Here is a 25,651-nt window from a genome sequence, read left to right as displayed (position 1 = left end):
TTCTGTTTGCCAAAAATAGGCTAGTATTCACAGATTGACTGATCTTCATTTCCGAATACACTCCCAAAAATGACAGACAAAAAATAGCAGTACAACAATCCTCCCTACAAAAGGCCTTGCTCAAGGGCCCAGCAGCTGTGCGGATCTTATTGTGGCTACACGGGGGATCGAACCACCGAACTTGCGGGTCCCAGTCATGTACCTTAACCACTACGCTACTTAAATTTATACAGTAATGTTTGAGTTTGAAGGGAAAAATGTCATCATATTTTTAACAGATTAATATTCCTTTTCTTTGCTTCCTGTAAAAGAATAACGCAGACGTCATAAAATTTGTTAATGCTTTGATTTGGAATTGAATGTGTAATGTTTCCACTACATTTGAAATATGGAACTAAAAGCTATTCAAAAATAGTTGCACTTTATTCACTGTTGTTTTTACGCACTTCTATTTATTTGAACACATCTGTATATTTTGGCTTTCCAGACACAATTCTAAGGGAGAGACGGACTATAAAGACAGCTCAGTATTATAAGGAAAGGTAGAAGGGTGGTACTGTAGGTTTGTGACAATGCAGCCCCAGTAGTAAAACTATTATTTGAATGGAGCCAGGTCTACATTCTCTCATTAGAAGTGTTAGAAGTTAAAGGAAATTCATTGTCCAAGACATTTAATAATAAACAGCTATTTTATTCCACATCATATTCCATTAACAAATACGAGTTTATGTGTTACACAAAATATTAAAAATATCAGTCCATATGTCAATACTTATAGTGTTGTAGTGTAGGTGCAACCTCCACATTTGCACAGCAATGCAGCATCATGGGCAAGCTGCCCATGGACATTACAGCACTTTGTATGCATTTACTGTCGGCGCATGCACCTCAGTACAGAGGACAAAACATTTATACAAAAAGGTTATACTGTGGTTTTCAATTACAAATTCAGTGCTTCAGCCACTTTCCGCTCTTCAGGAATACCATTTACCTAAAATGGGCAGAAGTGGAGAAATGAACACACTGCTGACATTTGGCCCGAATTTCATAGCGCTGCGTTGGAAAAATGTGGATTTCGTTGAATAAAGTAACAACATTCTTTAAATGTATACAGTCCCCTCCAAAAGCATTGGAACAGCAATGCCGATTCCTTTGTTTTTGCTATACACTGAAGACACTGAGGTCAAAAGATGTACATCATATTTATATCTAGATTTGTTAAACAACTTAAAACATATATCACCATATCACCTCATGCCATCCAATTTTTAAGTTGGAACATGTGACTGAATAATTCTGAATGTCTACTCTTGGTTTTAGCCTGTGAAGACTGCATTTGTGTAAGAAAAGATAAACCAACATGAAGACCAGAAAGCCGTCTCTGGGAGAAAAGCAAGCAATTTTGAAGCTTAGAAAAGGGGAAATCAGAGCCATTGCACTAGCATTGGGGATAGCTTGTACAACAACATAGAATGTCCTGAAAAAGAAAAAGAATGTCCTGGCGTACTGAGCAACAGATATTGAACAGGTCGACCAAAAACAGCAGTTGATGACAGAAACATTGTGAGAGCTGTGATGAACAACCACAACATATCATCTGTGACATCACAAACAATCTCCACAGGGCTGGGGTGAACGTATCCCAATCAACCATATTCGAAGAAGGCTTAGAGAGCAGCAATATTGAGGCTATACCACAAGATGCAAACCACTCATATGTAGTAAGAATCGGAAGGCGAGATTACAATTTGCAACGTAGTACAGAGATGAGCCACAAAAGTTCTGGAACAAAGTTTTATGGACTGATAAGACCAAGAAGTGATTGAAACTCTAAAGTGTGGAGAAAGAATGGATCTGCTCATGATCAAAAACATACTAGCTCATCTGTGAAGCACGGTGAAGGAAGTGTCATGGCTTGGGCTTGCATGGCTGCTTCTGGAGTGGGCTCACTAATCTTTATTGATAATGTAACTCATGGTAGCAGCAAGATAAATTCAGATTAAGTCTGAATTCAATGTCAAAAAAATTTGAACAAAGAACTTCATTAAGGAGAAAAAGTATTTTTAGATTTACCAATCACCAGACCTTAACCCAGTTGAGCATTCATTTCACCCCTTTCAGAGGAGAGTGAAGGGAAAAACCCACCGAAATAAAAAACAACTGAAAGAGTTGAAAAGAGCTGCAGTAAAAGTCTGGAACAGCATCACAAAACAAGAATGCAACAGTTTGGTGATGTCAATGGGTTGCAGGCTTGATAGACTTATTGCAAGCAAGATATGCTACCAAATATTAAGTGTTATTTACTTAAATGCTCTCTGTTCCAATACTTTTCCTCACCTAAAAATGGGGTGGTCTGATACCAAAGGTGATATGTTGTAAGTAGTTTAACACATCTAGGTGTAAATACCAGGAAATAAAAGCTGAAATTCTGAACTCTTGTCTCGTGTTCATCTTTTTATCTCAACCCAAAATGTTTTCTGTGTATTTCTAAAATAAAGAATTGCCGTTGCTGTTTCAATACTTTTTAAGGGGACTGTATGTTGTTAAGCCCATATTCTAAATTCAAAATCTACCATTTAGTAAGTTACTTGTATTTAGTAAGAAATGTAAATAAATGATAAATGTTCAATTTTAACAATATAAATTTCAGTGTACTGGTATTGGAATTTCATTACATTACATTACAGGCATTTAGCAGACGCTCTTATCCAGAGCAACGTACAATGAACTGTGTTATATTGAATGAAGGGCGAGAATTAAATGCAATGCAGCTATCAGAATAATGACACATTAATGTGCATAAACTTTTTACTGCAAAATTAGGAGATGCCAAAAGTCAAAAGATGCAGCACATTATACTTGCCTCCAGCCTTCGAAATGTTGACATACAATAATTATCTCCTTTGTTAGCAGTAAACAAATGGACAAGGTGGAAAGTTAAGGAATGTTCACAGAGACAGGCTGAATACATTTCAGTACATGAACTTGTGCACTAGGGGGAGCCTCAGGAAGACCATTGAACCTGATTACATACGAGGATTAGTTTCAGTGTGTGTAATGCAATAAAGCATAGAATTAAACACAAAATGTGCAAGGTTTAAAAACCAATATGTCAATGGCACTTTCTCAATGGAGATAATGTGGGTATTTTTCCTATTTCCTGTTAAACATTTTAAAATATCTGAGATAAATGATTGTACTTACCAGGAGGCTGTTGCTGTGGAATCTGCATCTGGTTTTGCAAATTTCTGTGGGAAAAATATCTATATTGCATGTCATTTTTCAAGAGAGAACGGGCAAGTCATTCAAAATTCCCTGACACCATTTGGAGGACAATAATGCCCCGTAAACAGTATTTGGGGTACTCTTTGATATATTAATGTGATATTTCAACCAGCAAAAAAGCCATACATATTCAGACAGCTACTATCACATCACGCAAGCAGACAGCACTGCAAAATTATTAACTTCATTATATAACATCACACCTTCAAGAATTTCAAATGCGCTCTACAATGAAAAGGGTCGAGGGGGGTACCCTCCTAGATGAAGCATGAAGCATGCAGCATTTTGTGCTAGAACTCTCAGCACACATTATACATCAGCTGAGGGGGGAAGGGCACATTGGTTTATTGTATCCAGTGTAACTGGGGGATGATCCGATGGACAGACTGAGAGGCAGATTGGGAATGAGGTCGGGAGGCGGGGAATGCTGTGCGACCTGGCGCTCCGACCTCCACAGGATCGCGCGACTCACGTTTGCGTCTGCATCAGGGGCATGCTGGTGGTCTCGTAGCTGTCCGGGTGGATGGGGGGCACCACCTCCCCGCTCACGGGGTGGAAGACGGGCAGTGTGGACAGCGGCCAGGAGATCTCCCGGTTCTTAGACATGCTTCTGAGCTCCTTGGTCGACTTCTGAATGGAGCTGTGGTGGACCAGCTGGATGCTGGAGGAGGAGAAGACCACACCAACCCAATTCTGAGCAGACCTTCAAAAATCTCAGCTCAGTTTTTGTTTTTTTTGTTGTTTGCACAGTTCCAGCCTTTTACCAAACAGATGAACACGCTACCCTGGTGTTTTTTTCACTTCCTTACATCAACAACAACTTGGTCCACTCCGACCTGGTTCACTGTTTTTATGTAGATATGGAGTAGGTTCTGTGCCAAGGCCTGTCCTCTCTCCCTCGTGGCTAATGCACCTGGCATGGTTTAGCCATTGGTGGCTACTGCACTCCCTCCCCCGTATAGGCACTAGGCTACCTTACAACTGCCTACTCTAAGCAGCTTCTCACACAATGGAGTGGGAAAAAAAACAGAAATGAGTGGATGTATGGCCCGGATGTATGGACAGATGCCACCATGAGGGACACTCTGAGACTGAAACAGGGAAAAGAAAAATTGAAAACAAGGACAGACCGGGAGAGAAAGTTAACCTATCGAAAGGAAAAAAACCAAACAAACCAATAGACTAAAAAAAAAAATGGCACAGGAAAGAAGACACTTACTCTGGTGTTTGCATGTTTCTTTTTTCCCTAGAAACAAAACAAAATTAATGAATTAAATACTAATATTAATAGTTAAGACAACCACACACAAGCTAATGGAGAGCAAGTCAGGCTGATGGTCGATGTGGGTGGGGCTGATGGGACAGAGGGCCTTTTCCCAGGCTCAGTAGGTCAGGTGGAGGAGGGGGGATCAACTGCTCACATACCACGACGACAGTGACCATGGTGATGAAGATGGTGATGGCGACTGAAACATTGGAGGATCTGAGAAAATTTTTTATAAAATGTTGCGCGAAACGAATTCATGTGTGAATGGATGGAAAACACAGGACAAAAATCAATGTGTTGTGATGAGACGCTGCTTTTCTCTCTTTTTAAAAGTTTTTTTTTTCCACTGTCACCCAAGCTATAGGCTAGACTTATTCAGTTTCTAGTATACAGCAATTTTTGTAAAATAGGGTCTGGGGATTTCAAATTCCCAGATTCCCATCTTCATACTGCATTGGAATCCTAATCCGATTAATTGATTCTGCATTCTGTGCACCAAGGTAATTCTCAATACATATACTCAAACCATGCTTTTTTCTCTTAATGGTGAAAATGATGGGACGTTTGTGTATTGTAATGCATTGTGTGCATTCATTTGCTGGTGAGTTCACATCTTTTGTGATGTGTAGTCTATGCAACATAATGTATGTTGGTATGCATGGGTGTGTGTGGAGAATTTCAGCATGCGTGTGTGTTTGCGTGCACAAGTGTGTCAGTGTGTGCACGTGGCGAGTTCCATCATATGTGTGTGCATGTGTGTGTAGTGTGTGCATGTGCTTCGTGAAGATTTGTCTTTAGAACGGTAGCTGCACACTTACACCCCTTCACGTCGACAGCACATGGAATAACCAAGGATGATGAAAAGGACCAGGGCTACGGCAGAGGGCACAGCCAGCGTGATCAGGAAGTCAGCAAAATAGTCCCTACTTTTCAGCGACTCCGAGGGGGGGTTGTACTCCCCAATGTCCGGCAGCACCCCGGGCCCCATGGGGCTCCTCTCCGGGGCCACAGACACCACTCGCTTTATGTCCACCTGAGGCACAGTGAGGGAGAGGTCAACCACTAGTGTACCGCACACTTAACATCAACTATATATTTACTCTTAGAGTTTATATCGTTAGAACTCATAGGATATACAGTCCTGTGCAAAAGCCTTAGACACCCTAGATTTTTAGATATTTTGGCTTAAGATCTTTCTGGCTTTACCAGGGAGATCTTGCACCAGTCGATGTGGAACTGCTCCTGGAACTTGGTGTCGCAGGTGATGACCGGCTCCATCTCCTGACTGCACCGCAGCTGGTTCTGAGGAGTCTCCACCTCCCGCAGGCAGGAGGAGAATGGCACGTCCGCTCCCACCATCACATACACCCTGTAGAGCATACCAATTTATTCCTCTATCCCAAACACCCAAAAGAGGCAGGGAATATAATTTATTCCTCTATCCCAAACACCAAACAGACACAGGGAATACAATTTATTCCTCTATTCCAAACATGCTACAGCGATAGAGAATACCATTTTATTCCTCTACAACAAAAACCCTGTAGAGACAGGGAACATCACAACATCCTGTCAAGATGTGCAACAGTACAGGTGTTCCATACCTACACCTTCGTTCATACAGCTCTGATGATGCGCAGTTTGTGTAATTGTATTTTTGCGTGTATCCGCCCAAGTCACGCCAGGCCATGAAATGATCCTAAAGCTGCTTATCTCGGTAATGGCGATGGGGAAACACGGGGCCAGCTGCCTGACAGGTGAGTCGCATGAAGGAGAACGAGGGGGAGAGAGCCAATTGGAGCGGGCAGCCCTCTGAAAAGATCCACCTTCACGCCGTGCCCGTCAGTGGAAAAACCATGGGAGTAAATATTTCATGACGTGTTTACTTAACAAACAATGGAGACGTCCCCTGAATGATAGCGCTTGTTCACCTGGCTTGCTGCTACTATACGCCATCGTTTTAAAACGTGCTCGGGCTGGTTCTGAGAGAAACTGAAAAACGCATGCCGGTTGGCTGAATGCGGCTTTCGTGTAAGAGCTCTGCAGGGGCCGGAGTTTACATGTTTAGATGAAGTCAAGATGTTCTGGTAATTCAGCTCAGCACTGTCTCAGCTGACTGCAATGCAGTTGTGCACTACAACATAACAGCACAGTCCTGCACTGCACAGACAAGGCTCAGACTGCATGTTCTGCTATAATTTGTCTCTAATAGTGCTGCAGATTAAGTCAATATTCCAGAAGAATCTTTCATTTTCTGATAGAAGCACGAAGTTTGGCATAAATAACGCCTAGGACCTACTTTTTCCGAAAAGCAGGTAGCCACCTGAAAATCCAAGATGGCGGCCATTTTTCAAGTGTATTGTCGCATCAAATGTAAAAAATAGATTTTTAATAGTTTAATAGAGCAGTTATAGTGCTGCAGATTTAAGTGAAACTATCTTTCACTTCATGATACAAGCATCAAATTTGGCACAAATTTTCTTCTGGACCTACTTTTTCCAAAAAGCCCAGTAGCCACACAAAAAAAACAATATGGCTGCCATTTTCCAAGATGGCCAGCGGTTTTTGTCCTGGATTGTGATTGGATAATCCAATTTTGATGATTTTTGGCATTAAAATATAGGTTTTTGAGTATGATTCTATTCTGCATTAAAAAAGTCAAAATTGTGCTAAATTGTGAAGATAGAAGCCAATTAAATGTGAATTGACACAATATCGGGTTGGTGATATTACAATAGAAGTATACAGTACTGTCCAAAAGTTTTAGGCAGGTGTGAAAAAATGCTTTCAAAAATAGAAATGTTAATAGTTTATTTTTATCAATGAACAAAACGCAAAGTGAGTGAACAGAAGAAAAATCTAAATCAAATCAATATTTGGTGTGACCACCCTTTCCCTTCAAACCAGCATCAATTCTGCTAGATACACTTGCACAAAGTCAGGGGTTTTGTAGGCATATATTCAGGTGTGTTATTAACCAATTATACCAAATAGGAGTTAATGGTCATCAATTTAATATGTAGGTTGAAACACAATCATTAACTGAACGGGCAACGTTGAGAACCGTAGATGCAGTGGTCGGCCAAGGAAACTTTCATCATGCTTACTTCCCGTCGCAATCGGAAGATGTCCAGCATTGCCATCAACTCAGAATTGGCAGAAACCAGTGGGACCCAGGTACATCCATCTACTGTGTGGAGAAGTCTGGTCAAAAGTGGTCTTCATGGAAGAATTGTGGCCTAAAAGCCATACCTCCGACGTGGAAACAAGGCCAAGCACTATGCACGAAAAAGAGGAACTGGGGTGCAGAAAAATGGCAGCAGATTCTCTGGACTGATGAGTCAAAATTTTAAATATTTGGCTGTAGCAGAAGGCAGTTTGTTAGGGCTGGAGGAGAATGGTACAAGAATGAGTGTCTGCAGGCAACAGTGAAGCATGGTGGAGGTTCCTTGCAAGTTTGGGGCTGTATTTCTGCAAATGGAGTTTTGGTCAGAATTAATGGTCTCAATGCTGAGAAGTACAGGCACATATTTATCCATCATGCAATACCATCAGGGAGGCATCTGATTGGCCCCAAATTTATTCTAATTTATTTAACGACCCCAAACATACAGCCAATGTCATTAAGAACTATCTTCAGTGTAAAGAAGAACAAGGAGTCCTGGAAGTGATGGTATGGCCCCCACAGAACCCTGATCTCAACATCATCGAGTCTGTCTGGGATTACATGAAGAGACAGAAGCATTTGAGGCATTTGAAGCATTATCTGCAGATCCTTTACAACCACCGCCCCCCTTACTATGCCCTTCCCCCCCTCTAGGCCCATCCCTTCCTTTTCCACTTTCCTTATGATGTTTCTCAACTCCTGCCCTCCCACTGCCCTACAACCTGTGCCCTTGACCCTATCCCCTCTTCTCTTCTCCAGACTATCACACCTGACATTCTCCCATTTGTCACCTCCCTTGTCAACTCCTCCCTGTCTTCCGGCTGTTTTCCAGCATCCTTCAAGAGGGCCCACATCACATTGCTAAAAAAGCCTACCCTGGATCCCTCCATCATCCTGAACTACCGCCCGGTATCTCTTCTTCCTTTTCTATCTAAAACCATAGAACGAGCTGCTTCTACTTAACTTTCTTCTTTCTTTTCTAACAACAACCTGCTAGACCCCCATCAGTCTGGCTTCAGATCGGGCCACTCGACAGAGACCGCGCTCCTCTCCGTCAGTCAGTCGCTCCATGCCGCACGAGCAGCCTCCCTCTCTTCTGTCCTCATTCTTCTAGATCTCTCTGCTGCCTTCGACACTGTGGATCACTCCGTCCTCCTGTCCGCCCTGTCAGCAACGGGCATCTGTGGCACAGCCCTGGACTGGATTGAGTCCTACCTCTTTGGTCGCTCCTTCCAGGTTGCCTGGGCTGGTACGGTATCGACACCTCGGCCCCTTGCCACAGGAGTTCCCCAGGGCTCAGTCCTAGGCCCGCTTCTTTTTTTCGCTTGGCCCTGTGATCACTGCACATGTGCTATCCTACCACTGCTATGCGGATGATACCCAACTCTTCATCTCGTTCCCACCATCTGATACACAGGTTTCTGCCTGTATCTCTGCTTGCCTGAGTGACATCCAGAGCTGGATGGATAACCACTATCTAAAGCTCAACCCAGGCAAGACTGAAATGATATTCATTCCTGCTAATACCTCTCCCCACCTGGATCTCTCCATTTCCGTCGGGGATACCACACTCACGCCATCACCCAGTGCAAGGAACCTCGGCGTGGTGATGGACAGCAGACTGTCCCTTTCCGAGAACATTGCGGCGGTGACCCGGTCATGCAGGTTCTTCCTATACAACATACGGAGAATCCGCCCCTTTCTCACCCCCTACTCGACCCAGCTCCTGGTCCAAGCGATGGTTCTGTCCCGCCTGGACTACTGCAATTCCCTCTTGGCTGGCCTCCCAGCGTCCGCCATCAGACCCCTCCAACTTATCCAGAATGCAGCAGCTCGTCTGGTCTTCAACCTTCCAAAATACTTACACGTCACCCCCCTGCTTACTTCCCTCCACTGGCTGCCTGTCATGGCTCGCATCAAATTCAAAACATTGGTGCTAGCCTTCCAAGCAGTTAAGGGGTCTTTCCCAGCTTACCTACAAAAAATCATCAGACCCTACACCCCTGCCAGACCTCTTCGTTCAGCCTCCACAGGCCGCTTGGCACCTCCCCCTCTCCGAACCTCCACCTCACGCTCACGACTACTGTCTGTTCTGGCTCCACGGTGGGGGAATGAACTCCCCGTTGAGGTCAGAACTGTACTCTCCCCACCTTCAAACGCAAACTGAAGACGCACCTCTTCAAGCAGCACCTCTCCCCATCCCGCCCTACCCCCCTGTGATCCTTAATTGTTGTCTTTGTGATTTACTTTGTGTTTTGGTATTTTTAGTTGGGTAGGTAAGCAGTATTTGGATAGTTAAGTTTGGTCACTTTTGCTTTGTTGTTTGTTCATTTGTTGTTAAAAAAAAAAAAATCTTTGTTGTACGGGTAGCAATTGAAATTGTACTTCCCTCTAGGGTCTTTCTGCGCACTTTGTTGTACGTCGCTCGGGATAAGAGCGTCTGCCAAATGTCAATAATGTAATGAGGCTGCCTAAATCGACAGAAGAACTGTGGCTAGTTCTCCAAGATGTTTGGAACAACCTACCTGCCAAGTTCCTTCACATACTGTGTGCAAGTATACCTGGAAGAATTGATGCTGTTTTGAAGGCAAAGGGTGGTCACACCAAATATTGAACATTTCTAGTTTTGAAAGCATTCTTATTTTACAGCATTTTTTCACACCTGCCTAAAACTTTTGCACAGTACTGTATATAAAGCTTATTTAGGACTAATTTAGACATCTTCTGTGCCATGATGTTTTCTTATAATAAACTTGAACTCACCGTTATTGTTTGTTGTTTATTCTATTCAAAAACGGACGAGGAAATTAAGCTGATAGTCCTCGTGGAGAAACATAAAGAGATGTGCCAAACCTGATGAAGATCCACTGGGATGGAAATATAGTCTACAATAAAGCTGTAAGGAGCATATCAGTGTGTAGGCTTCTTTTCATCCAAACTAACATCTAAACATTGGTAATTAGTCTACTTCTGTTTATATAGGCTGCATAAACTACGTATGCACAACACAGGACTGGATAAAAACAGTGTAAAATGTGGAGCGGCGTCCAACCGGCTGCAATTTCCTATGCATCAGAGATATGAGTTCCACACACTGTGGAACAGGTAAAAGAAATGGTTACTGTCTGGGATTATCAAGGAGCGATATATTTTCAGGCGGCACACAGCAAGGAGGTCCTGGGTTTGAATCCCCGTCGGCCGGGGCCTCTCTGTGCGGAGTTTGCATGTTCTCCCCGTGTCTGCGTGGGTTTGCTCCGGGTACTCCGGTTTCCTCCCACAGTCCAAAGACATGCAGACATGTTAGGCTGATTGGAGAGTCTAAATTGCCCATAGGTATGAGTGTGTGAGTGAATGGTTTGTGTGCCCTGTGATGGACTGGCGACCTGTCCAGGGTGTATTCCTGCCTTTCGCCCAATGTATGCTGGGATAGGCTCCAGCCCCCCTGCGACCCTGTTCAGGATAAGCGGGTTAAGATAATGGATGGATGGATGGATGGATATATTTTGACTTCTTGTGCAAGTCTGTAAGAAGCTGAGGACGGATAGCACTCATCCGAGTTCTGGCTCGTGTGTTGCACAAACTGAGATGGTGGTGTCCGGGCAGTCGAAACCAACTCGATAAATCGGCTTGGTCTTTGAACATGAATATGAAGTAAGCCTTATTTAAATCTTCTAATTTAATGTAAATGTAATGTAAATAGAGTCTAATGCTGCGTTCACATCATATCGGAATGACCAAATTACAACCGTCCTACTTGGAAAAACAGTTCACATCAACCTCTGACATTAAATGCGAGGCGAAAAACAAAACTCATAAACAAATTAAGCGCCTCAGTCACATGTCATGCCACTTCCATAACGTGATGTTTGAACTTGTTATTCGTTGTTTCTTCGTGAGCATGACCAAATGAACCGGCTTGGTCTTTGAAGACCGTGTGCTTTCATTTCCGTGCACAATAACATCTGAAAACTTAATCCCACATTATTTGTGGAAATGCATTTCCAAAGAATGTCGGGGAAATTTTGTTTGGCTCACGTTTGATAAATGATGCCCATTGTTTTTTTTTTTCTTATCTCACTTTTATTGCATGTCCGGCTAACATGTTTCCGGTTTGGCAGACATATACGTTTGTTTAGCAAATTATTCAATGCAGACATATTTATGGAGCCAGATATGCCACCTGGTTATGAAGCTACGGCTGTTTTCTGACTAACGGTGAAGTTTACTTCGTAATCCTGGGACTATACCTAAGCAAATGTTGTCTTGAACTACTTGTTGTCATGTAAATGCTAGGTCATTTCGGTACCACACTAATTTAAAACATGCCGATCTACTTGTACGGGGTTTCCAACCATTTCCAACAATGTATAATATGTCATATTCAGGTGAGGGACAGTTCAGGAATACCGCTGCATTTGCATAGCAGAATTAATATTCAGATGTGCGTAAAACATCAAGTGAGTATTTGCGTTGGACTTGCTATCGATAAACCGGTAATTTTACTGGCTAAAAGGGCTCCGGTTAACCTTTTTTTTCTCTTTAAAAAAAATAAAATAAAGCTCCATTTTAAATGTGATGCATGTTTGTTAGAAAGCATTAGGGTAGAGTAATCCTTTTAGGACACCTTGGGCATGCTTTATAAAAATATACCCTCATATATTTGAATAAAACATGTCTAATTATTTATTGTCTGGTTTAATAGAAGAGTAAGCTTTTCTGATCAGAACTGGGTGCAGTATTGGGAAAACGGTATGCCTGTAGATATCTTTACTAAAGCTTATACACACATTGAGATTAAGTTTGTGCACAAATATTGTCTTACTATTTGTGTTTGTCTACAAATATTGTCCATTGTCTTGCTGTAAGATGAATTAAATCCGTCGGGCAACTGTTGCTACAACCAGTGTCATCGCTGGTCACAGTGACATTTGGTTTATACTTCATATATTAAAGGTACAATAGGTAACATTTTTTGTTAAAACATTTTTACAAGATCATTTCATACCCTTCCTATCGTTCTATCGGCTCAGACATGTTGACTCACCCTCTGCCTGTGTTTATAGTCCTTAAATTCCGTTTCAAAATATACAGTTGACAGGCCATCACTCTGTACCAAAACACTGTACAGCTGTACAAAACTTCAAGCTCATTGGTTGAAAATTGGTTATAATGGCCACAGCCAATGGCATGGAGTCTTAATCTGAGTGTTCATGTGTAGCTGCCGAAATTGCACTCCAGACAAGCAATAACTGAAACTCTGTATACTAATCTCTATTATCCAAGCGAAGATTACATATCCAGTTATAAAACAATAACAGAGCATGAGAACACGGAACTGTATAATAACTTGTTATATTCATAGTCTATGAGAAGGATCAGTGTTGTGGTTTGAGGGTGTTTGTTGTTGGAATTCCTTTCTTGACCGTTAGGAGTCCAAAATGACCGATTGTGACTTTAAATATATTTTTAATTAAACAGCGACCATAGTCAATGTCGGGCGATGTTACTACGTTTATGAACATTCTGCGTTTTCAGTCAAGCAAAACCAGCATCAAGGCTCATCATTGTTCGTTGTAACCGATTCCCCCCTGAAAAAAATCCTGGATTTATTTTTTATTTTTTTTAAGGACAGTTCGGATTAAACCGATTATTGCTCAGATTTTTTGTTTTTCATATTGATGTTTCTCCACATTTGGAATATTTTTGGAATTAAAATCTACTATTGATTTGGTTCTCTGGACCATTGCCATGAAAAGAATACAAATTTTAGCCTGATTTGTGTTGTCTGTGAAGTTCTAAAATGTCTAGAAGATGATTCTTTATTTGTTACCCTTCATAAAATATAAAATAAGGACTGGTTATCACTAAACAATGTTATGGCAAAATAATTTGTAATGTAATGTAATTTATACAAATAGAACTGTTTATTTTATTGCTTTCGGTAGCCTATATCCTGTGATTGATTGCGAATTGAGGGGTTAAACTGGATTCCTTAGTCATTTGTATAAGAATGACTTTGTTATTATTATGGCAATGTTATGCCTACTTCTTATATGCCACTGCGAATGTCATTTGTGCTGTTGCAAGATCAGGCACAGCGTATCCAATAACCTGGAATGTGCAATATCAATCTTCTATGAGCAAAGCTTATGGATACAAAAAAAAAGGATGATGCTTCATCATCAATGAAGAAAAATGAGCCAGTACCTTTGGTAGCCATACATGCCCAAACCATAACACCCCCACCACCATGTTTCACAAATGAGGGAGGGGGTGCAATGGATCTTGGGCAGCTCTATTTGGCCTCCACACTTTGTTCATGCTAATTACTCCTATATTACTTCCTTTTTTTTTACAGAACTCTCTTTTAGGCACTTTGCAACCTGGCCATCCTGTTTTTGCAGCTTTGTTTGCATTTTGCAGTGTAGCCTCTGTAATTCTGTTTGTGAGGTATTTGGCAGAGAGTTGCAGGTATCCCAGCTCTCTCAGTATTTGGGGTTTTTCTTCATTAAGGTCAAATTCTTTGGTCAACAACTGTGGAAGTTTTGTGAATCAATGTAAATTGTTCAATTAAGCTTGCCAGTGTTCTCTTTATTAATTTGATTTTGGTAAGCCTAAGGTTTGGCCTATGTCTCTGCCAGATTTCTTTCTTATTTTTATGGTTTCTTTTGGTTTTCCTTGACGTTCTTTGGTAGAGCTCTGGTTCTCATATTAACAGACACCAATAACAGACTCCAAAGGCCTACAATCAAGACAAGATACTGAAAGCTCTCTTATGCCTACAGAAATTGGACATGGTGAAACAGAAAAATGCCCTTAAATAAAAGCTGAAAATCTGCACTTTAACCATGTGAATTGTTCAATTAAAATTGTGGCGTACAGAGCCAAATCAAGAACAAATTTATTTGTCCCAAGACTTATGGAGTTCACTCATGTGCTATAAAATTGGAAGCTGAACTGACAAGTCTATTCTGACAGTACAGTACCAAGTACCATTCTTCAGTGCATCCTTGAGTCTAAGGCCCTGTTTACATGACAGTGGTGCCGAATACGGCACAATTTTGTTGCGTTTCGGCCTTTTGTTTACATGACATTGGCGCTTTGGAGGCCTGAAAACGTTAACTTTTGATAATGGGCTTCAGAGTGGAATTATTTGAAAATGCCGTCTTTACCGTTTCTGTGTAAATTGGTAAGACACAATTCTAGTGATAACAGTGGGAGGAGTGAGGGGAGGAGGTGGGTGATGACATGAAACTGTGACGACACAGACCCTAATACGCATGCGCGAATCAGTATAAACACAACAACGGCGCCCTTCAGAGCTGTGTTTGTGCTGCAGTCAATTCAGAGTTTATTAACACTCCTCCTGCAAAATGTAGATTTGCTGCACCATTACTTCAGTGGAGATGCATGCATTAATTACATAACGCCACTTCCTCGTCCGTCCACACAAAGCTATCACTTTTCGCCTGTGCTTTCTGCATGTTTTTAGTTTTGGTTTGTAGATGCTGTAAAAGACAGCATGCGCAGGCAAGTGGTGTTATTCTGTGGTGTTGAGTTGCAAAGCTACACCGCCACCCACTGGCCTGGCATGCATACTACAGAGGTTAAAATATTTTTGTGTAACCGCGTAAAGGGGGATCGTTATCATAACGTTGTCGTATGAACGCAGATTTTTTTGGAAACACAAAGGAAAAACGTTTCCATTTTTGAGAAACCGTTGTCGTGTAAACAGGGCTTCAATAACCAGCCTTAATTTCTGAGGGCAGAACAGCATGTCACTCACCCCTCTTTCAGGTTATTAATGGGCAGGGGGACACGCCCACCCCGGTCTAGCGCTGATGTGATGTTGATGGCATTAAGCCGCTCTGGCTGCCACACGTTCTTCACCGCGCCCAGGAAGTCCCCTAACACCTCGCTGGCCAGCATCTCCTCCACATTCATGTTTTTGATGAAGAACTCTGCCTGGTACCGCAAGGGGAAGTCTGTAAAGGAGGGGGGGGGGGGTTGAATGGCCCTTTATTCAGTTATTTCTTATTGTTTCAAATTAGATGTAGGCAGGAGAGAAGTGGTATTCTGGTTAGCAAAAAAGCAAGTCAGCCTGTGTCATGCAACATAAAAAAACTATGCATTGTGTCTCTGCCAAATATTAAGCTACAAAAGATTTCAAATTGCTCTATGTTCAGTTCATAGCACTTCTAAGCTCCGACATGCAGCTCACATTGTGAGGAATTCAGAAGGTTGTTTTTTTTAAGCTTTCTTACAGCAAGCTTTACTGGGACCTTACCTTCAGTAGACATGATGTTAATGATCAAGTTGTGCCTGGCCGTCTCAAACGTACGTCTGTTATAGGCGGTAATCTGCAATGCATGAGGGTGAAAGTTTAAGCCCTGATCAAGACAGATTATACGAGAGGCTTGTCTGAATCAGACGTAAACATATATGACTGTGTGGAGAGAGGGCGAATCTGAAACTGGGGCAAGTCTATCATGTCTCTCGTGTGAGCTGAGTACCAACAGAGAGAGACAGCTGGATGCAGAGCAAGGCACGAAAATCTATGGCGTTTAGCGTTACCAAAACTCACAGGTGAACAGGAGAACATGCTCAACAGCTATGAAATCAAAATATGACAATTCCATTCAAATGTGATGAGCCTTAAGATATTTCCTTTTAAATTAAAAACAACTTTCCCAGCTCAGTGTGTACCGTTTCAAATATTTATTGCTGAATCTCAAATAGCTATCAGTGATACAAGAGTTCCAGTCATATTTCAGATCTACATTTTCAAAGGAAGTCTAATTAAAGTTGTCAAGCTTTTCAAAGGCCTCGTCATGAATCTTATAGGACAGTATAACAGTCAGACATTATTTGATGAAAAATTCCACCCAACCACTCTAATCAGATAACACAATGCTAATATGAACAAATTAACATCCCTTTGGATTTTCACTGTTCAGAATACATAAAGCTCCAGAAAAATGAACTGTGTCAAACATCATACATCAACAGAAAATAGAACACCTTCAAGCACCTTGAGAAAAATTACATCCAAGGTCTTTCTGGGCCTGCAGTAATTAATGACTGTGATGTGAATGTGTTTTTGGGCGTGGGAGGGGCAGTGTCTCCTACCTCGACGACCGTGGGTCTGCCTACATGCTCCCAGGGAGGAGACCCGTAAAGCACACCGTCGCTATGCGGAGTTCTCTGGATGTAGCGCAGCCATCCTGGCCTGTCCGGGTAGCCCATCAAATTGGTGTTGAACGTGATAGGATCGTTGCTGGCATCGCCTGCATTGACCGTTAGAGCACCATTAAGAATATCAGAGCTCTTCTTTTATCTAATCTTTAAATCATAAAATAGGCCACTGCCTTAGCCTATACAAGCACTATATTTCACAGCAGATAATATTAATCGTTTCACAGATTATCTCTGCATCTGAGAATAACCACCTGAAAACAGTGAGATCTATACAAGTTGTGACTTGTGCGGAGATGCTGACACTGCCATCACACTTTTATTTGCTTTCCAGACACCTTCATCGAGGATGAATTACACAGCCTGCATTTTACAGGTTAGCAATTTAAAAAGCTACAGACACTTACTGGAGCAATCCCTGTTAGGCACCTTGCAACCACAAGTGCCACAATCAGAATTTAAACCTGTAATCTTCTGGTCACAGAGGTCTACAGCCTCAAACCATAACTGCACACTACCACAGCTCTTCTATAAACTGAAGAAATCAACCCCAACTCATCTGAAGTCAATAAGCAGTTGTGCTGAGTCAATTACTGTGCAATTATACACTGTGGAAATTCAGCAAATCTGTGTGAATTTCATTCACCTGGCAACCCTCATGACTCATTCACATGAGGGGACAATCCAAATGACTAAATGCTGCTTTGCCATTGGTCAATGCCTTCTGTTTCAGTAAGTGTTGGTTTGGAAAAATCAACATGTGAATTAAACTGCAAAACATTGACATTGAGTTTGTTAGGGTGCACTGCACAGAAATGTTAAAACAGACTCTGACAGACAAAATTAGCAGAGTTCAATTGAGGTGAACCAGGAGTCTTCTTCACTTGGGCTATGTGCAGAGGGCCATAGAGTGAGCATGTTAATATGAAACATGAACTCTAAACCTGGCCAATACTAAGCTAACTGCACTTTAAGAGTACCCCACAGTGCATAAAAACAGTAAAAGCACCTTGAGAGAATGTAGATTTAAGATACATACCTGGCTTTGGGTAGGGAGGAAACTCTCCTTTAAAATATTCCCTTTCAAGCACGTGGACAAAAAGCACTCCCGCAGATGGGTAGACGTTTCGGTCTGCATGAGATCTGGACAGGATAGTGACCACTGGGGTAGCAAAGGGAATGGGAAAGAGGGGAAAATTAAGAACCGTCTTACAGTAATTCTGAGCATACACACGCTTACTCCAAGCAGATTTTGGGGTTCCCTAGTGTGTGTATATATATATATATATATATATATATATATATATATATATATATATATATATATATATACATACAGTGGTGTGAAAAAGTGTTTGCCCCCTTCCTGATTTCTTTTTTTTTTTTTTTTTGCATGTTTGTCACACTTAAATGGTTCAGATCATCAAACAAATTTAAATATTAGTCAAAGACAACACAAGTAAACACAAAATGCAGTTTTTAAATGAAGGTTTTTATAATTAAGGGAGAAAAAAATCCAAACCTACATGGCCCTGTGTGAAAAAGTGATTTCCCCCTAAACCTAATAACTGGTTGGGCCACCCTTAGCAGCAACAACTGCAATCAAGCGTTTGCGATAACTTGCAATGAGTCTCTTACAGCGCTGTGGAGGAATTTTGGCCCACTCATCTTTGCAGAATTGTTGTAATTCAGCCACATTGGAGGGTTTTCGAGCATGAACCGCCTTTTTAAGGTCATGCCACAGCATCTCAATAGGATTCAGGTCAGGACTTTGACTAGACTCCAAAATCTTCATTTTGTTTTTCTTCAGCCATTCAGAGGTGGACTTGCTGGTGTGTTTTGGATCATTGTCCTGCGGCAGAACCCAAGTTTGTTTCAGCTTGAGGTCACAAACAGATGGCCGGACAATCTCCTTCAGGACAGCAGAATTCATGGTTCCATTTATCACAGCAAGTCTTCCAGGTCCTGAAGCCGCAAAACAGCCCCAGACCATCACACTACCACCACCATATTTTACTGTTGGTATGATGTTCTTTTTCTGAAATACGGTGTTACTTTTACGTCAGATGTAATGGGACACACACGTTCCAAAAAGTTCAACTTTTGTCTCGTCAGACCACAGAGTATTTTCCCAAAAGTCTTGGGGATCATCAAGATGTTTTCTGGCAAAATTGAGACGAGCCTTAATGTTCTTTTTGCTCAGCAGTGGTTTTCGTCTTGGAACTCTGCCATGCAGGCCATTTTTGCCCAGTCTCTTTCTTATGGTGGAGTCATGAACACTGACCTTAACTGAGGCAAGTGAGGCCTGCCGTTCTTTGGATGTTGTTGGGGTCTTCTGTGACCTCTTGGATGAGTCGTCGCTGCGCTCTTGGGGTAATTTTGGTCGGCCGGCCACTCCTGGGAAGGTTCACCACTGTTCCATGTTTTCGCCATTTGTGGATAATGGCTCTCACTGTGGTTCGCTGGAGTCCCAAAGCTTTAGAAATGGCTTCATAACCTTTTCCAGACTGATAGATCTCAATTACTTTCTTTCTCATTTGTTCTTGAATTTCTTTAGATCTTGGCATGATGTCTAGCTTTTGAGGATCATTTGGTCTACTTCACTTTGTCAGGCAGGTCCTATTTAAGTGATTTCTTGATTGAGAACAGGTGTGGCAGTAATCAGGCCTGGGTGTGGCTAGAGAAATTGAACTCAGGTTTGATAAACCACAGTTAAGGTTTGGATTTTGTAGGTTTGGATTTTTTTTCTCCCTTAATAATAAAAACCTTCAAAAAAAAAAAAAAAAACAAGAAATCAGGAAGGGGGCAAGCACTTTTTCACACCACTGTATATATATATATATATTATATATATATATATATATATATATATATATATATATATATATTTTTTTTTTTATGAATTTGTTGCCCAATGTGGAGGTGAGCATGTCTGATGGCCACTAGTCTTGCATTGAGTGGAGTTGGAGGAAGACCATTCATATGTGGCTTTAACATGCAGTCCAAGGACGACCAGCAGTGAACCGTGGACTCCTAACTGCCTGAACCCTCCCATACCCTGGGTGATGCAATCTTGCGCATATGAGACGGTCCGGATTCGATCCGGAGACTGTGGGGCTCATCGCTACACCACAGCATGGTGCCTTAACTGTATAAGCCACCTCCCGGCCTCGTGTTTGACAGTTTCAAAATGTATGGGAGAATACAAAAAAAAACATTGTCTTACCAACAAAATCTGCTTCAGCCCAGCGTGTGGGATTGCTCACAGAGGGGTCATTATATCAGAAATACGCAGCATTCCACGTCGAGCAGATGACAGGCACGCAATGCCACAGGACTGGGAGCCCCAGCTCAGCGAACCGCATTCCAGCGGCTGAAATTCCTCCCCTGCTCATGTGCTAGCTCCATTATGACTGCACTCTCTGTTTTTACTCCACTTCATGAGCTTTCCATTGTAAACGCTAGCGCTTAGATGGATAATATGATACAGCGCAAGTATGGCTGCCGTTAGTCTCTTAGAGAGAATTTAAACTTATAATTGAAACTCATTTGTCTCAATAATGTGTTCCCCGCCCCCCAATTCGTTCAGATTTTAATCACTGTAAGCGTGAGTAATGAGCGTTTGGTGCCTCCCCAATGCTGATGCCTCAAGACCTTTTCAAAATACATCACATCGAGCCAGACCCTGAGAAGCTTCACACACTGTTACTTGTTACTGCCTTCTAAATGTTACATCAGAAGCAAAACCAAATTATACACGCAGAGGCATAGTGTTCTACACTTCTGAGAGGTTAGCGCAAAGACGCATTAAAACAAGACTGCACACAATCTGTAAGAATCTGAGACTCTTACAAAGAGTCCATTTCAAACAGTCATTTGAAGAGTAGGTCTCTCTGGGATGGTAAACAAAGTATAATGAAGGCTCAAAGGCAGACAGGCTTGAGTTCCTGATGACTGAATCCTGGGCCAGATGGCCTACATGTCTGTTTTTTCTTTAATGAAATCATTTCAGTTAGGATCAGTGGGCTGCAGTTAATCCACAGAGCACAACTACTGCACGATGTGTGCCTGCATTCAAAGCTTCCTTAAAATGGTTAAGTAGTGGTTAAATGGTTAACAGGCATCTTCTGTATGTATCTACAGTATAGGAGATGTACAGTAGTTTGTGACTTTGTAACAAGGGAAAGAACATATTTTGTCTTCAGGTTATGATCAAAACAGATGTTCATTTCAGCTACAGTATATCAAATGCCTTTTCACCTTCTGGCTTGAAGTCTTGCGGTTCATCGTTACATGCTGACTTAAGCCCACTATGCTTACAAGCCTTGTTTGTGAGGACAACATTTTCACACAAGGGTTATCCAAGCTGAATAAGTCCTCTTCATTTGTTTCATTGTGAGCAGTGCACTATGAAATCATTGTACATGCAAACAATAACTCTTCTCAGTATCAAATGTGATATATGTGACGATGCTCAGTTTGGTAATGCTACCTCTGTTTAGGATTTCTTTGTTTTCAATTCCCTTCACCGAATTTAGAATCAGCAGTTGCGCTTCTTAAAATGCCACTGCACACCAAGTACCACTGCTCAAAGCTCTAAGTGGATAGGCTACAGCACCAATAAGTCTACAAAATAAGTCTAATAAATGCCTGCTCACTGAGTGCTAGCATCAAACTGTTCAGAAGTAGCCTATGTGTATCTAATGTATCATTGGATGGAGCTAATGCAGCTGTAACACAAGGAATCTTGCCCACAACAGTGGCACATCTAATAACAAAGTCCAAGTTGGTACCACTGATGTTTAGGCTACATTGTCTGGGACTTTAGTAATGTACAGTAATGTAGTTGGAAATCATTTAACCACTTAAAGAACAAGACAATTGCTGAAAAATCACCTAAATCATCTTGACATTATGTTGTAACACAGACGGAAATAATATTTACACCTCAGCGTGAAAAAATCTACAATTGCCGACCACCAGTCCGGACCACCTGTAGAACTAGATAGCTCTTGCATGAATGTGTAATTATTTATAATTACATATAATAAATAACACCATTTTTCTAGCGGCTAGTCCCACTTCCCATGAAATCATGGCTGTGCACCTATCTCATCACTGTAAAGTCCTTTGTCTCAGATAATTCATAAGTATACTCACTACCATATGCATCTGCTAAAATGAGTGCAGCCAACCGGCACTTCTTTGATTCACAGAATGAAGTTGAGATGCACAGCAGTGTTGGATGTCTGTGTAACTAGTGCTACTGGCTCAGGTAGACTGAAAGCACATGACCGTATGCTAGACCAATGGAGTTGGTCTTGAACTGTTCTTGAGCAATGAGGTTGGGAGCCCTACACACTCGAATGCTTCCACCAATGCTTCATCCTCCATCCATCCAGCTGTCCATGCACTTTCTAACCACTTAATCCTGGGGTCATGGTGGCAACAGGGCAAGCACAGCAGCACAGACATCCCTCACCCTAGCACCCTCATCTCGTCCTGGGTCCCAAGGTGATCCCAGGCTAGCTGGGAGCACTTCCAGCCACATTACTGAATATTCTATTGGTAGATGTTATGATCAGATGAGACACACACATCTGGGGTGGGTTTTATATTGAAAAGCATATCATAGCCTAACTACAGTGAAACATGGTGGCAGATCTTTTGGTTCTGGGGCTCTTGTTAAGGTCAATGGAATCACTCCAGGACAAGTATCAGCCCAAGCCTGGTCACAATGATCTTTCAGCAAGACAAAGAATTAACAAACAAAAAATTATTTAAAGCCAAATTGAAAATCAACCAAGAAATTATTGTTTTGCAATGGCCACCAGATCACATATTTGTAATTTCACAAGTCCATAATTGTAGATTTTAAGATTTAAGAGATTTCCTCTAATATTTGCCAGTATCATAAACACTATTATAGATGACTGAGTAGCGCTATCCATGTAACGTAAAGCACACATTATGCATCAGTTCAATAGCTGACTTAGAGCAGGAAAACACCTTCTCAGATATGGATGTCTGCACACAAGGATGTCTCTAGGCGATGAAAAGCTTTTAATATATTATCCATTAAAGGTTAATGCTAAACTCCGCTTGGGACTAATCAAGAAGACTGGTTACACGCCTTCATCTGCCATGGTTACTGCCCCTGACTGCAGACATGCAGTGCAAATGGATTCCAAGGTAATGACATATAAACGTTTACAGATGACAAATGTCATTTACAGATGTGGTCACAAATGTGGTATTTTCACTAATGTGATACATAATGTTATGAAGCTTATGCTTCACATGTTGGAGGAAGTCCTCCTCAAATGGCCACAGGTCCGTTTAAGTCAGCTTGTGTACTATCTGTCTGAGAAAACTCACTATTCACTATTCATAAAAGCCTTCTCTGATTTGCAGTCAGTGGCCTTTGGCCTCACCGGTCAAAAATGCGCTCGCCTTGAAGTGAACTTTCCAGTGAGTGCACAGGCATTAGTGACAATGACAGGGCAATGGGCAGCTCAGCTGGCTCAGGGAACCCCTGCTGGCATCAAGCAACATCACAGCAAACTGCGGTAACTGTCAAAAACTATTTTCTTAATCATGGCTTGGATAGGTAGATATACGTTTAGCTTTCCTTAAGGTCACTGGGATCAGCGATCATGCTGCTCAGTTTAACATAGTTTACATAACCAGCATTAAACAGAGGACATTTGTGATTCCGTGTCAGCTAGGTCTGATTAGCACTTCAAATGCCTTTGAATATTTTGTTAAATTAGTCATTGATGAGTCAATGGAAAGGTCCATGTTATTTTTTTAAATATTATTATTGCCCTTGTGCTAAGTGTTATGTATAACTTTTTACGTATTTTTTTGCCACAATTAATTACCATCTGTCTTTTCTGAATTGACAGTTTTGGCTTTCCCCATTCTGATGGATAACAAAGGGATTTTGCATGCTTGTTGCCTCATTTTTATACTCTAGTGAAACAGGAAGTGATGGAATGACGCAATATATACATTTCATTTAGACCAAGATTAACTAAGAAACATTGTATTGCCAATTTTACTTTGTTTGATTTTATTTACAATAATTATTAGAGGCGGCAATACTTTTGAGACCTACATTATACATCAGTGGTCACCAACCATGATCCTGGAGATCTACCGTCCAGTAGGTTTTCACTCCAACCCAAACAAAGCACACCTTGTTCAATGGCTAGATATCTGTTGAAGCTGCTGATTAGTAGAATCAGGTGTGGCAAATTAGGGTTGAAGTGAAAACGTATGAGATGGTAGCTCTCCAGGAACTGGGTTGGTGACCCCTGTTATACATTATATATCATATAGATTATTATCGGTGTTATTATATACAGCCGTCTTATCAAGGGTGCCAGTACTTCTGGAGCCCACTTTGAGAGGGAGAGAATTTGAATTATCTGGCTGTAAAACGAAGCTTCAGTATTCTAAAAGCAAATCAGTAAATTAAGGGATATGGGTTAATTGGGTGCGACAGAGCATTTTGTTCGCAGCTAAAGTGTTATCTCACATACAAGGACCCGGGCACTGGTGACTCACCGAGTTAAAAACGGGGTAGGCGAACACCAATGAACACTTCACTCACCATTCCTCACAGCAGATGATCTTTGATTAGGGTCGAAATAACGCTGGATTTGGCTTCTCAACATACCCTCATGTTTAGCAACACCAGAACGCAGTATATAAGCTTTTGTTTCAACATGAAAACAAAAAATATTCATGTGTTAGCTACTGTACAGTATTCCAACAATGTGATGTGCATTATTTTTCCAAAGTTAGCTAACGTTAACCACAGGCACTGAACTGTAAGTTACCTCTCTAGCCAACAAATGGTCCTTCCATTTTAAGAATCATGTTCAGCATCTTTCATGTAGCTAGCATCAACCAATCGTACTGTTTCTGTCATAAACAATGTAAAGAATTTTGACAAAAAATTATATATATATATATATATATATATATAGATATATAAAAATCTGAACTGTGGGCCGTGATTCTAACGTTATCAGGACGGGGTGATTACCGTTAGCTACCGGAATGTTGCTAAATTAGTACCAAGGGAGAAAAGGTAGCTAGCTGGCTAGTAACGTCAGCTAAAATAAACATTCCAAGAGCTAGCGTTAGAGGTAGGCTATCATCTAAATGTTCCCGGATATATTTTACACAGATTATTCAGTGCACGTTGACGGTAAAAAATAAAATAAAAAACCCCAAACATATTATTTCTGCATTTCGATTTACCATTACTGCTTCGAAATAACCAGCTTTCTGGAAGCGAGATAATACCTAGAGAGCTGAAAGCTAGCAGCCAGCTAATAAAAGCAAAACATCAGAGATCGTGTGCATTTCCGTTGAAATCAATACATACCAGCCGTAAGCCATAAAAGGAGACCTAAAGAGTCCATGGCGCATTTATCTCATTTGGTTAATATTTACATTGAACAATATCTATTTAATCGTAGGCGATGACTGCGGTTTTACAGCTTCATGCATCCCCTTGTTGAATTCCTCCCACCCTCTTTCCCAGCGCATTGTGGGAGCTGAATGCGCCCTGGCTGGTAGGAACATCTGGCACAGATGTTGGAAAATAACATGCCATCATTGCCATGTTTCGGGAACTGAAGATCTCTCTACTCCAGTGCATCAGGAGGACACATGGGGCACCGACTACATGGCGCTTATTAACGGTAAATTATTCAAATCTA

General features: G+C 41.5%; 1 protein-coding gene across 5 annotated transcripts; it reads right to left on the bottom strand.

Annotated features, from left to right (window-relative positions):
• Nucleotides 1–670: 670 nt before the first annotated feature.
• On the bottom strand, nucleotides 671–25,498 carry sgce (sarcoglycan, epsilon). Of its 5 annotated transcripts, XM_061256447.1 has the most exons (13): nucleotides 25,315–25,498; nucleotides 24,532–24,633; nucleotides 17,953–18,075; nucleotides 16,848–17,005; nucleotides 16,006–16,078; nucleotides 15,505–15,703; nucleotides 5,759–5,921; nucleotides 5,371–5,585; nucleotides 4,505–4,531; nucleotides 3,758–3,946; nucleotides 3,205–3,248; nucleotides 2,864–2,901; nucleotides 671–991 (listed from the first exon to the last, which is right to left on the bottom strand). In XM_061256447.1, the coding sequence occupies exons 1-13, from the start codon at nucleotides 25,349–25,351 to the stop codon at nucleotides 941–943; spliced, it is 1,419 nt and encodes a 472-aa protein (XP_061112431.1). In that variant the 5' UTR covers nucleotides 25,352–25,498; the 3' UTR covers nucleotides 671–940. The 5 variants fall into 5 exon arrangements, with proteins under 5 accessions (XP_061112431.1, XP_061112433.1, XP_061112432.1 ...); XM_061256449.1 differs by lacking the exon at nucleotides 2,864–2,901; XM_061256448.1 differs by lacking the exon at nucleotides 4,505–4,531.
• Nucleotides 25,499–25,651: the final 153 nt, after the last annotated feature.

The sequence above is a fragment of the Conger conger genome, chromosome 9, assembly GCF_963514075.1.
Source record: "Conger conger chromosome 9, fConCon1.1, whole genome shotgun sequence".
NCBI classification, from domain to species: domain Eukaryota; kingdom Metazoa; phylum Chordata; class Actinopteri; order Anguilliformes; family Congridae; genus Conger; species Conger conger.
This window is presented reverse-complemented; position numbering and strand designations above follow the sequence as displayed.